General features: G+C 45.2%; 1 protein-coding gene across 1 annotated transcript; it reads left to right on the forward strand.

Moving 5' to 3' along the window:
• The first annotated feature begins 1,835 nt into the window (after positions 1-1,835).
• Positions 1,836-12,127, forward strand: LOC135884723 (zona pellucida sperm-binding protein 2-like). Its single transcript, XM_065412250.1, has 18 exons — positions 1,836-1,882; positions 1,962-2,038; positions 2,249-2,332; positions 2,410-2,504; positions 2,984-3,145; positions 5,711-5,755; positions 6,006-6,170; positions 6,679-6,775; positions 6,875-7,056; positions 8,173-8,299; positions 9,292-9,473; positions 9,550-9,641; positions 9,739-9,863; positions 10,260-10,449; positions 10,972-11,107; positions 11,186-11,282; positions 11,797-11,883; positions 11,994-12,127. The coding sequence occupies exons 1-18, from the start codon at positions 1,836-1,838 to the stop codon at positions 12,125-12,127; spliced, it is 2,124 nt and encodes a 707-aa protein (XP_065268322.1).
• The last annotated feature ends 1,303 nt before the right edge of the window (positions 12,128-13,430 follow it).

Here is a 13,430-nt window from a genome sequence, read left to right on the forward strand (position 1 = left end):
GTCTGTTGGCATTTCCTTACAAATCCTTTTTCTTTTTCTTCTTTGGAAACAAAGTCATGACATTCAAAGCTAAGATAGAGAGAGAGGCCCAGATCCTCAAAGATATTTAGGTGTTTAACTCCCATTCTTTAAATTACCTTTGAGGTTCTGGGCCATCCTGCCTTGCGAAAGAGATGCCAGCCTTAACTTTGAATTTTCCTACATTCTCTATGTTAGTTTTGGAGCAGAGATATACCTTGTCAAACTGGTGTTGGAGCTGCTTTATGGAGTTCACTATCAAAATGTGCTTCCATTGTCTACCTGCTACATTTTGAAACAAGAACCTTTGTGATTTCTCCCATGCTGCCCCTCACACCTGGGAGGAGCTCCCCATAAACATCACAAAGTCACCTCATTATTCACCTTCAAATTCCTCCTCAAAGTCTCCTTTGCTGTGATGCCTATAAAAGACTCGACTACACTTAGGCCGCAGGAGTGCTGAGACCACGGCCTGCCATGCTGGGCAATACTGTTTCCTTGTATTCACCTGTCTGAGCCTTTCTGTTGTCTCCTGTCTTATACTTAGGCTGTCAGCTTTCTGGGACAGGAGGTGTCTTTTTGTTCTGTTTGTACAGTGCTTAGCACAGTGGGGTCCCAGTCCCTGATGAGGGCTTCAAGGCACTATGGTAATACAAACAAATAATAATTGTAGAACTGGGACTGCATTCAATATTGGTCTAGTGGTCAGTGGAGGTAACTAGATAACAGGACCCTGGATACCTCGGTGACTCTGCCACTGACTTGTGGCCCAATCCATCAAGTAAAGTACCTGGGTTCAGGTACTAGCTCTTCTCTCAGCTTCTTGGTGACCTTAGCATTAATCACGCTGTAACATAGATCCCTGCCCATATAAATGGGGATAATAATCCTTCCTTTCTCCCACCCTTCTTCTGTGTTGTCTATTTAGACTGTGAAGTCTTTGGGCAAGGACTGTTTCTCACTGCATTCAACCGCACCTAGCACAATGGGGCCCTGATCACGGGGGGGGGGACAAAGTGCTACCATAAAGCAAATGCTAATTAATAAGTCGCTTTGGGCAAATCACTTGATCTCTTTGTGTCTCACTTTTCCCCATCTCTAGAATGGGGTTTAACAATGTGTTTCTAGGCCATTCCATCCTACAACCATTCCTCTACATCCCCGAGAGTTGGGAGGATTCATTCACATTGGTAACAGTTATGGCAAACTAGATATTGGGCAAACTGTCCCTCCTGAAGAGAACTACCCTGGCAATGAAGATTTCCCAAGCAGGGGCTACTGAGGATAGTTCCCAATTGTGGGATGCCCTACAAACCCCCTGGCTGAGCACAAGGCTGTTTTAGTGGGCAGAAGAGCCCAGCAATACTAAGTGTTCTCCTTGGTAAGGGGCAAAGGGCAAGGGGAGCTTAAGGCTGCAACACAAAGTGTTCATCTGTTTCTAGCTCATCAGCTATTTTGCCCCATCTTCCAGCAAAGGGAGAAAGGCAGTGGAAGAACAGGGTGAAAGGAAAAGTGGATATCAAAATAATGTTAAAAGTGAAGGGAAACAGCAAATTGTGCAAAGGGGCATAAAATCCCCTTGAAAGAGGAGCTTTGTCCCTAACCTGCCCCCTCCTCACTGACTGCAGCACAGAACAGGGCCAGGTGTAAACCATCAGCCTCAGAGTCAGCTGCTAGCAGGTAATGAGGAAAGCACCCCAGGTGTTTTCCCAGAGCTGCTCCTGTGCTGGGGCTGCAGCTCCTCCTATATAACCCCTGCATCTCAGTATGAGGTAAGTTGTTCTGGTGTCTTCATGTGGGTGGTTGGTATCTCAGCCATGAGATTGCCTCTATTGCAGCCAGGCTGGTCCTTTTGCAGCATGTGGTAAGGGGGGTTAGGGTTGTGTATGGGGAGGGTTGTGTTTGCTGTGCTGGCTTCTGAGCATCTTCTCTCTTGTTTGCAGGCTGCTTCTTTTGCTTGGTTGCCTTATAGTGCCCTTGACAGCTGGTGCTACTAGCTCCATGGCTCTAGACTTCCCAGGTAACCAGGGCATTCTCCTAAACATGGTGGGGGTGGTTGATTTGTCTCTAGGCTGATCAGATAGTTTTAATGACCCTGGGGTGTGCTCAGAACTAACGACTCCTCTCCATTTGCTGCTGTGAGGGGTTTTTATAATACTAATGGTCTGTATACTGTCTACTAGTCTGTGTTGCAAGGAGTTGATATCTGACTGTGCGTTTCCTCTTGTAGGGACAGTGTCTTGTCACAATGACAAAATGTTGATTGGGTTTCCCAGAGAGCTTGGAAGCAACTCCTGGCAGGTCCATGTAGTTGGTATGTATTGCTGCATGTCTAGCTGGATTTTTCAGGGCAACATCTAGCAGCATAGCTGACCAGTTTCCTCTTTCTAGATGCAAGTGGTGAAGAGATTGTAGACTGTGACTACATGGTGGATCATGAGAGGCTGACTCTAACTGCTCTGTATGTGAACTGCACTAGACTAGAGGTAAAACTGTCCCTCTGCTTTGGGAACATATACACTTGATATAGGCTCTAAAGTGACCGCTATTACCAGTACAGTGTACTCAGAAAATGAAGTGATGCAATGCTGTAGTTGGGTACATAATGTACCATCTATCTTTCCTAGGAGACTTTCTTTCCTGACCCCCTCCATTTCATTCTTCCCCCCCCCCCCAATGTGTGTTCCAGCCCCAGAGCACCCACTGAGTTGGTTTTTGTATAATAACTAATCAAAATGGCTCCCAACTAATCCAATTCCTTCCTTGAGTAAGGAGGCAAATACAGTAACTTTTTAAAAACTAACCCTGCAACTTCTATAGACAGCTAACTTCAGCTGAAGCAAATTTTCAACTTGAACATGTGGCCTCTGTGAAGGCTGGCTGTATTTGCTAATCTGAGGCAAAAATCTAGTAATGTAAAACTGCCACTATATCTTACTCTGACCAATGTGTTCTGTTGCTATAGCATGACCAACACCAGCTGAGAATAGAGCTGCTGCTGCTCAACAGGACCATTGCAGGGGACAAGAATGTAACCTACAGTATTGGCTGTGATGCTCTTCCAGCAGATGAAGTTGTCCCTACTATTTTTACAGGAGCTACAAACTGTACTAAAGACTTCATGGCAGTAAGTGGGGCAGTTCAACAATCCCTTGGAAGCTCAGCTGTAGATATGAGTTTGACAACTCAATGGCATCTCCGCTCAAATCTTAGATGTATCTTCAGACTCTCTTCTTTGGGTGGTGGGTGTCAGGAAATAAAACTGACTAGCAGGGTGATGGCGGATCTTCCCATTCCTGATGTCTGGGAAGACTTAGATTGAAGGTGGGTGCATAACTGGCTGGATAACTGTACTCAGAGAGTTGTTATTAATGGTTCCCAATCCTGCTGGAAAGGCATAACGAGTGGGGTTCCGCAGGGGTCTGTTTTGGGACCGGCTCTGGTCAATATCTTCATTAACGACTTGGATATTGGCATAGAAAGTACGCTTATTAAGTTTGCAGATGATAACAAACTGGGAGGGATTGCAACTGCTTTGGAGGACAGGGTCATAATTCAAAATGATCTGGACAAATTGGAGAAATGGTCTGAGTTAAACAGGATGAAGTTTAACAAAGACGAAATGCAAAGTGCTCCACTTAAGAAGGAAAAAATCTGTTTCACACATACAGAATGGGAAGAGACTCTGTAGGAAGGAGTACGGCAGAAGGGGATCTAGGGGTTATAGTGGACCACAAGCTAAATATGAGTCAACAGTGTGATGATGTTGCAAAAAAAGCAAACATGATTCTGGGATGCATTAACAGGTGTGTTGTGAGCAAGACACGAGAAGTCATTCTTCCGCTCTACTCTGCTCTGGTTAGGCCTCAGCTGGAGTATTGTGTCCAGTTCTGGGCACTGCATTTCAAGAAAGATGTGGAGAAATTGGAAAGGGTCCAGAGAAGAGCAACAAGAATGATTAAAGGTCTTGAGAACATGACCTATGAAGGAAGGCTGAAAGAATTGGGTTTCTTTAGTTTGGAAAAGAGAAGACTGAGAGGGGACATGATAGCAGTTTTCAGGTATCTAAAAGGGTGTCATAAGGAGGAGGGAGAAAACTTGTTCTTAGCCTCTGAGGATAGAACAAGAAGCAATGGGCTTAAACTGCAGCAAGGGCAGTTTAGGTTGGACATTAGGAAAAACTTCCTAACTGTCAGGGTGGTTAAGCACTGGAATAAATTGCCTAGGGAGGTTGTGGAATCTCCATCTCTGGAGATATTTAAGAGTAGGTTAGATAAATGTCTATCAGGGATGGTCTAGACCGTATTTGGTCCTGCCATGCGGGCAGGGGACTGGACTCGATGACCTCTCGAGGTCCCTTCCAGTCCTAGAATCTGTGAATCTGTGAAAACTAGTCTAGTCTTATTTGTGAAACCTCTTGCCAGTTACCTTTACCTCATCCTTTGTGCACTTCTAGTGGCTTCCCTGGCTGGGCTCGGCACAGCTTACTGAATTATATAGACCCTCTATTGGCTAATGATCAGTACAGTAACTCCTCACTTAAAGTTGTCCCTGTTAACATTGTTATGTTGCTGATCAATTAGGGAACATGCTCATTTAAATTTGTGCAATGCTTCCTTCTAATGTCGTTTGGCAGCCGCCTGCTCTGTCCACTGCTTGCAGGAAGAGCAACCTGTTGCAGCTAGCTGGTGGGGGCTTGGGACCAGGATGGACTGGCAGCCCCCATATCAGCTCCCCTAAGTTCCCTGTGCAGTGGCTGCCCAGCAAGCTAGCAATTGCAGCTGTTCCTCCCCCCCACTGCCATGTGCTGCTCCTGCCCTCTGCCTTGGAGCTACTCCCCAAGACTCCTGCTTGCTGTGCAAGGGGGGGCAGGAAGAAGGGGGCTAATGTCAGGGTGTCCCCCTGCTGCTGCACCCTGCTTACCCCCATCTTCTATAGAGCAGGGGGGACACACAACAGGGCTCAGGACTGAGGGAGCTGGCAGCAGCAGCTGTGGTCTCAGCAAGCTGATCCAATTAACAAGGCAGTGTAATTAAAGGGGAAATGCACATCTCACAGTGTGTCTGTCTGATGCGGTCTCACCTCCCTCCATTCCTGCTGCCTTGTAGAGTGAGTTAACCCTTGAGGGCTCAGCAAATTGCTAGTTCATCATTCAGCCACAAGGCATTCCCTGGGAAGTATCCCACCCTCTGACTCCTCCACCTCAACCAAGCTTCACAATCATCATCACTGTGTACCAGTATTAAATTTTTTGTTTAAAACTTAGTGTGTCCACATGTACATAATAGTCTTTTGTCTGGCAGAAGAAAAAATTCCCTGGAACCTAACCCCTCCCATTTACATTAATTCTTACAAGGAAATTGGATTTGTTTAACATCATCTCACTTAGTCACATTTTTCAGGAACATAACTACAATGTTAAGTGAGGAGTTACTGTAGTTGTCAACCTGGGCACAGGTGCCCTAAACTATGGGGGGAAAACAGCATTGGCTGCTTCCCCCCCCTTGTCCCTCCAGAAACAAGCCAGGCCTCTAGCCACTGCAGCACACTTCCTCAGAAGACTCTCCTAAAGCTTCCATTCCTGTAATCAGTCAGAGGCTCCTTGTAACATTCACCATGGAAAGCTTTCTTGGTATCCTAATCTCATTGAACTGTGTGCTTTGCATTCAGCTGCTGTCCCATTCTCTTTCAGGTTGTATTTCCAAGACTCCTTCCCAGTTTTGCTGATGAACACACGGTATGGAATGTCTGTCAAAATGGGGGCTGGGTGTTCAAAGTAACATGCCTCTAAACGGCTGCGTGTAGAAACTGCAACTTTGGTGATGCTTGCTAAAGTAGCAAGCTGGACCCTTATGTATATCTCTAGGGTTGGTTTGCCAAGCTGCCTGTCACAGCAGTCTTAACACTTCTTAAAGATAAGAACAATACCCCCCTTGCTCTATAATGAAAAACCTTATGTCTGACTAACCAGAAGTCTCAAATTGCAGACTATAGAGTCTCAGATGGCCTGGATACTGTCCATAGATGATGGAACAAGAACACACAGGCTAAGCCTTCGGCAAGCCATGCAGCAAGGATACACATTCCTAGCTGACAGCAATAACCTAATCTTCCAGGTTTCTTTTGGTGCTACTGGAGTCACCTCTTACAAGGTAGGTGCACAAGATCCATTCTGGAGGCCAAAAGGCAAAACTTGCCATAGGCAAATGGTTATAAATAGAAATGGTGCTAAGAAGTCTGGCACTTCTGAGGCTCACTAGTCTTGAGCTATTGGGAGAATGATTAGTCTGACTCTACATGCAGTCCATCATACCATCTGAAAATGGGAATGTGTGGTGAGATATCAAATGCCTACTCACAACAGCTGCAGCTTGATTTCTGGCTATGACACCATGTGGTACATGAGGCCCTAGAATGGAGTTTGTACACCCTTCCCAAGAACTCCTCTGTGTAGCATATCATGAAATGGCTAGTGTACTACTCCAGTGGCTTTCTGCCTCAACAGCAATTTAAATGGCTAATGTGCCCTGCAAGACTTCTCATAACCTCTGAAGTCTCTTCAGAAGTACAGCCTAGTTTTATTGATATTTTTAATATACCTGGCACTGGGAACCTCACTGTGAATAACCTGCTGTTCTCAACAATGTCTGTCCTCTGCAGCAAGACAACCAGATGCTGTATACTGTGGCACTCAAGCTTTCATATGGGCCTCCTGACCAGCGACTAACTGTAGAATCAAGAATGATCTGTGCACCAGGTAAAACTTCCTCCCTTCACAGAGGAAGCTGGCCCCTCTGACATTAGAGGGACTTGTACCTTAAAACTTCTATGGAAACTAACAGAGCTATTCTTGTAGGCCCAGCAACCTGTAACTCAACACACATGACTGTTGCCATCCCAGCTTTCCCAGGGATCCTCTCAGCTGTGAGTGTAGAAAATAGAAACATTCCCATGAACCAACTCCAAGCAAATGGAATTCTTCTAGATGCAAGAAGGGGAGTGAAGCTGCACATCAACAGAAGAACCCTGAAGTCCAGAGTAAGACTACTAGTTTGTAGTGAGATCTGACTCCTTTTAGGCATAGTCATAATTGTAACTGAAATGCAAACCATAGATGCAATAGAAAGGGCTTAACTACAAAAGCAGGTTTGCTGTCCTATCAGCAGATTCCATTCCAAGCCATAGGACTAGACTGTAGGCATCTGTACCTTCTGTGCTGCCATTGTTTGGCTGCCATCTGATTCTTTTCCTTTAACTCTCTCAACCAGGCCATCTCCAAATATTCAGAGTAACCTTCATATGAGACCATTAAACTTTTTTCAGGCACTCATCTGATCTCCATTACTGCAATATAAGCCTCCTCTCTATCGGCCCTTTCTAAATGTCTCTGCTTTTTAAAAAAAAAAAAAAACCTTCCTTGCTTACCATTTAAGCAATGTTTCCTGACAAACTACCCCTTGGGCTACTTGTTCTGGCCCTTCTCTTGTCTTGTGACATGACACCAGCTCTGCCATTAAGTTAGCCTGGACAGACAACTTGTCTGCCAGCATGGAGTATTGTGGGAGTAGCGATTATCCCTGGAATGATCTGTAAAGCTACTGCTCTTCCCAAGAAATTGGCATATCCCAATAGATAGAACGAGAGGAGTTTGGTCTAATATACCTAGATGGTGGTAGTATTCAGTCTCCTTTATATCTTGCTGCTTATGTAAGATCTCTGGGTCAGGGATGGCTCTGTGAGGACAGAACCTAGCATGCTGTATTCTGAAGCTTACAAATAAGTCAGTTAAAGTTGAGAACCCAGGCTGCTGGATACTTAGTCTGGGTCTGCAGAGCCAAATATACTTAAAGACTGAGTTTTGGACAAGGTCTAAATATCAACTTCCTAAAGATGACACTCTAAATCAGTTACTGATTTAAAATTTACAAATTCCTACTTCTAAACCAGCCTACTCACTTCTTACTCCAGGAGATTAGATAATCAAGGCAAAATATTTCTGGCTAGACTGGTCCAGTCTAAATGACTGTCCAATCTGAAGCAAAAGGCTACTTTTGCCTGTAAGGTGACATAATGGCAAACATAACTAAAATTACCTTTACAGACTTTTATCTAAGACAGTTGACAAATGTTGTGGCCTGCCTCCCTCTCTTCCAGCTGTATGAGAACTGCTTAGGACTTCAGTCATACATGGCATCTCTAAGGCTAACTTTCAACTTCCGTGGAGAAATGCTGTCAATGGTGACTTATCCAGAGTGTCCCTGTGAGCAACATGCACCAATAGGTAAGACATGTACTTCTTTCAACTCATTCTGTGGTGGTTCAGCTATCCCTGAAGTATTGGCCTACAAATGAGACTTCATCATAGGAATCCAATGCTTGGTGTGTAAAATACTGAAGATGGTTGTCATCCACTTCATTACAGGAGAACATGAGTTGGACACCAAAACACTGAAGCACACCACCATCTTGAGCTAACATACAGCTAAAAGTGTAGCTATATTTGGTGTAAACTCGTAATAGCTGGCAAGCAAAAATTACCATGTAGGGTAGTTCTCAGCAACTAATGGCATAAAGTTGCTAAGTCACACTAATTCTATCTAAAATGGATGCCCCTCCCTAGCTGGTGGAGTCTCAGGCCTATGTCTTTGGTTACATATCTAGGTATTCTTCATATCTACTGCTTGGAAGTGGGAGGGAGTCTTCAATTCTGATCATGTTGCAGGGAACACACGAACTTAGAACAGCTTTCCTCCTCCACCACCCCTCCCCCTGCAAAATGGCAGGCAGGCAGCCCCACATACAACTGAACATCTCAGAAGCTTTTCCCATAGTTCCTGGCTCCCCAGCAGCTGCTAGCTCTCTCCTGAGGAAGAGACTTCACCAGCTGTCCCTCTGACCTACCAGGCCACTAATCTTGACCTGGCACCATACTAGCTTCTCCTACCTGGCCTGCCCCAAACAACTCCTAATGGGATGTTTTTGGTTCCCACTCATGCAAGCCATGGAGCACTACTTGCTGGCAACTCTAGGTCCTTGAGCTTCCTGGCATGAGCTGTTGCAGGAACCTTGCCCTCCAGGCCATGCTATACAAAATGGAGACCAGGAACAATCCAGTAGGCTCAGGACAACTCCTCCTAGGGTAGTTAGGGCCCCTGCACACACAGCTCAGCTAAAAGACTCTAGTCCCTCACTGAACTGAGCCAGGAGCTGCCACAGTGCCATGTAGTGGAGTCACCTTACAGCAACCCATGCTAACCTCCTTGAATGTTTCAGCTGCTGTGTGCACTCAGGATGGCTACATGGACTTTGAAGTACTCAGTGACAGGACAAAACCAGCCCTAGACTTGGATACCATCAGGCTAAGAGATCCTACATGCAAACCAGTCTTCAAGTCTCCCTCAAATGACATGGTTCGGTTTCATGTCCCACTGAACATGTGTGGAACAAGGCAGAGGGTAAGTGTCCAGGACAGTGACTGCTAAAGGAGCTCCAGTGGCAGGGCAGTCACTAACACTCCTGTATCCCCTGTAGTTTGAAGGCGAGAGGATAATTTATGAGAATGAAGTTCGTGCTTTGTGGGCAGATCTACCACCACGCAGGATTTCTAGGGACAGTGAATTCAGGTCAGTCCACAACTCTGCCAGTGAGCCGGTCACAACACTAAGCAAAGTGACTGTTCAAATTGCTAGCTAACCTCATGCTGAGCATTCTACCTTTCAGGCTGACCGTAGTGTGCACCTACAAAAGTGGTGATGCGTCCCTGAGCGTAAGGATAAGCAGTCTCCCTCCTCCAGTTTCTTCAATAAACCAGGGTCCTCTCTCCTTGATCCTGCTGATCTATCCAGGTAAAGCTTGCATCTAGCTGCAAATTATGGCCAGGGCAGAATGAAGTGACTCCCTCCACAGTCAAAGGAGCTCTTCAGTCCCTAGTATCCAAAGAAGTAGACCTGGATAGCAAGTCTCCTGGGGGTGGCATGAATCCTTCACTGCTGGTATGTGACATAGACCTGGCAGACTGGGTTTAATAGGTCCTCTTTCTATAGAGGAATCTAGTGGTCCTATCTAGTCAAGTTTAGGAGGCTTACTCCTCTCTCTGCAAGGAGTTCAACTAAATCACTCCACTCACTAGCTGTGTCCTTCTATGTAAGGAAGTCTGGTGTATGCATAGCTGGCTTATTCCTGCAAGAACTACTACCTCTTGTGTACTGGGCTGTCTAACTCTACCATACTTGTTTTTTCAGATGACTCCTACTTGCAGCCCTACAGTGATGACCAGTATCCTATTGTGAAATATCTGCAGCAACCAATCTTCTTGGAAGTGCAAGTTCTGAACCGCAATGACCCCAACATCAAACTGGTATTGGATGACTGTTGGGCAACAACATCACAAGATCCAAGCTCTCTGCCCCGGTGGAACATTGTTGTGGATGGGTAGGTATAATACAACTGCTGTAGGAACATGGGCAGGCCAGCCTTACTGCAGTGTGCTGGGAAGAAATGTGTTTCCCTGAAATACCATGCAAAGGCTTGTTGGAGCTATGAGAGCAATGTGACTTGTACTGGCAGGCTCCTCACATGGACCTAGGCGCGAAGCGTTGCTGTCTAGCTAAGATCTGATTAGAAAAGTGTAGGTCATTGTCTAGCTTGACCTAATGCTGCATTTGAGTGAGTGCATGCTCAATGACTAAAGTGAAAATTCCAAATGTAGCTCAAATAATGGCTCACAACTGAGTGACTCAAACCCTCTAAATGTCTTGACTAGGAATTAGTTGCTGTCCTAATGCAGGCTTGCAAGTTCAGGCAGATCTCTCTGAAACAGTACAGAGGAGCTCTCTCAGGCAATGGACTAAATATTAAACTTGGAAGGTTTGCTTCATTAACGGTCAAGAGTCTAGCCTCTACCTGACTTCAACTCTGACCTCCCCCATGACTTTCTACATGTATCTTCTGTAGGTGTGACTATGAACTGGACAACTACAGAACTGCATTTCATCCAGTGGGCCTTGCAGTCAGCTATCCCAACTATCGCCAGAGATTTGAAGTGAAGACCTTTGCCTTTGTAGCTGGTGACAAGGCTCTCACTAGCCTAGTAAGTGCAGTCCCTCTTGCAGTAGCTAAATGCTAGGGCTTCCTGTGTGCTAAATGTCTCTCCGTATCTTTGCTCTAGGTGTACTTCCACTGCAGTGCTCTACTCTGTGACAAACTTCATCTGGACTCCCCTCTGTGTTCACCAAGATGTCCTCTGTCAGCTAGAAACAAACGAGGTAGGATCTAATCACCGACAACTAGAATGTCTCACTGACCATGGTGATGTACTATAACAATCACAATTACAAAAGGTAGCATTGGAGGGGACCTCAATAGGCCATCTAGTCCAGTCCCCTGTACTGAGGCAGGACAAAGTATTATCTTGACCATCATCCTTAAGCCACCAGGGACCGATTCTGCAAACCCTCTAGGTAACTAGTTTCAATGCTTAACGAGCCTTATTGGGGAGTCCTTTTCCTAATGTCTAATTTAAAAATTCCAGGCTTAAATTGAAGCCCATGACCTATTGGTCTCTCTAGACACTAAGTCTTAAAGTTGTATAAGGCTGTCCTGTTCTGTACCCCCTCAGTTGTCTTGCCCCCTGACTAAACCCAGTATTTTATTTTGTCAGTCACATTTTGTAGGCCTTTAATTTCTGGTCTCCTCTGGCCAGAACTTGAGTATAGACAGTTAGCTTAGTACATGGAAATCATTACTCAAGACTCCTCTTTGGTGACTGACCTCTTGCAGATGTTGTGAAGGAAGCAAAGAACTCGGGTGTAGCAAGCTTACCTGGTCCTGTTATCATTGTAGCAGATGAATGGCCTTCAACCCAAGGTAGGAAACAAATGTTCCTCTCCCTTATTTAACTGCATGTTGGTGCTAATTCAAGTTTATTGAAAAATATTCTGGTCACTAACTTGTGGTTCTACCCTCTCTCTCTATAGAAGAGATTCAACTGAGAGAAGCATGGACCACTGTTGCAACAGCAGCTACTGTGATCCTTTGCCTGATGGCCACTTCATTGGTGTCAGTGGCTCTCCTTAATCTGAAGAGGACAAAAGCAGTAATGGTAAACTGAGACTGTAAATGACTTGTGATGAAATAAACTGCTACATGCATTAGTTCATGGTGGAATTTTATTAGAAAAAAGTAATTTTCAGATCCTGATCCTCCAACTGAAATCAGCCATGAGCATCTAAAGCCTGGATTGGGGGGGGAAAGGTCCTAGCCCAGGCAGTAAAATCTCTCAGGACCATGCTGCATGAGAATAGTAACTGTCCCCATGACACTCCTTAATTGTCATAGGTATTTACTCTTGCACCCTACTATCTGATTAAGTGGCATGGAGGCATCCACTGTTTACCATGTTAGGTCAAGCTGTAGCTAACTGACTAGATGTTTTGCTATACTGAAATCCAAATCCAATTCCTACACTGGATTGTAACATGCCAATTTAACATGGTGACAAGCCCTGACTCTGCCTCTACATTAAGATTTCACTTACCTTTTCTCCTACTCTTTCCTCACTCCTTGGCTTCATATAGATAGCCCAGACTCTTCCCGTAGAAGCTAGTCTGCTGGCAAAATGATGGGGCTTCCACTGTGGTGGGTTTTTTCTCCCCCAGGCCCCCACTTGGCCAAACTTTTTTTTTTTTCAAAAGAATCACAGCAGCTGGTCCTAAATGCTGTTACTCTGTATTATCCACCTGTGGCCTATAGCAGTGCAGGGGGAGGGTGGAAAGAAGAGATGGTAGCAAGCAAGCAGCCCTGATCAGTGCTCAACTAGCCTTTAAGAGGCCCTGCTATTTTAAGTGATAATGGTGAAAGACTAATGTTAATAGCCTTGCTGGATTCCAACCATACTGCAGGTGCTACTCTTGTGCAGTAGTACTCTTTTGCAGTTAATAACAGAAGTGGCCCTGCCATTGGTCTTGGCACATGAGGTTGCCTCTAGAAGACCAGCAGTAGGCTGCCATGTAGTGTTTGATTCAATGTGCTCTAATGGACAGGGTATAGATGGAAGTGGATTATGACAAGCCAACTATAGCTCCATCTATAAGTGTACAGTCTGTTTACATGTGCATCCAGCAATGCAGATCAGGCTAGGTAGAGATTACACACTTGTACTGGACTGTTCTAGTTAGGGTTACACAGTGTTTATATAATGTACAAAAGAGCAACTCTAGACAGAAGCAAGGAACACAAAAGGAGCAAAGATCATGGCTTCAAGAATTGCCTTCTGTTGCCATACAGACTCATGGAAATCTTGAGCATCTTTGGGACTACTACTCACAGGGATGTAACGCCCATTGCTGTCAACATAACATTGGTGTTATGCTGGCATAGAGGCCAAATCTTGTAAAGCAGTGAGCATTCCTACA

This window comes from Emys orbicularis, chromosome 10 (genome assembly GCF_028017835.1).
Source record: "Emys orbicularis isolate rEmyOrb1 chromosome 10, rEmyOrb1.hap1, whole genome shotgun sequence".
Taxonomy (NCBI): Eukaryota; Metazoa; Chordata; order Testudines; family Emydidae; genus Emys; species Emys orbicularis.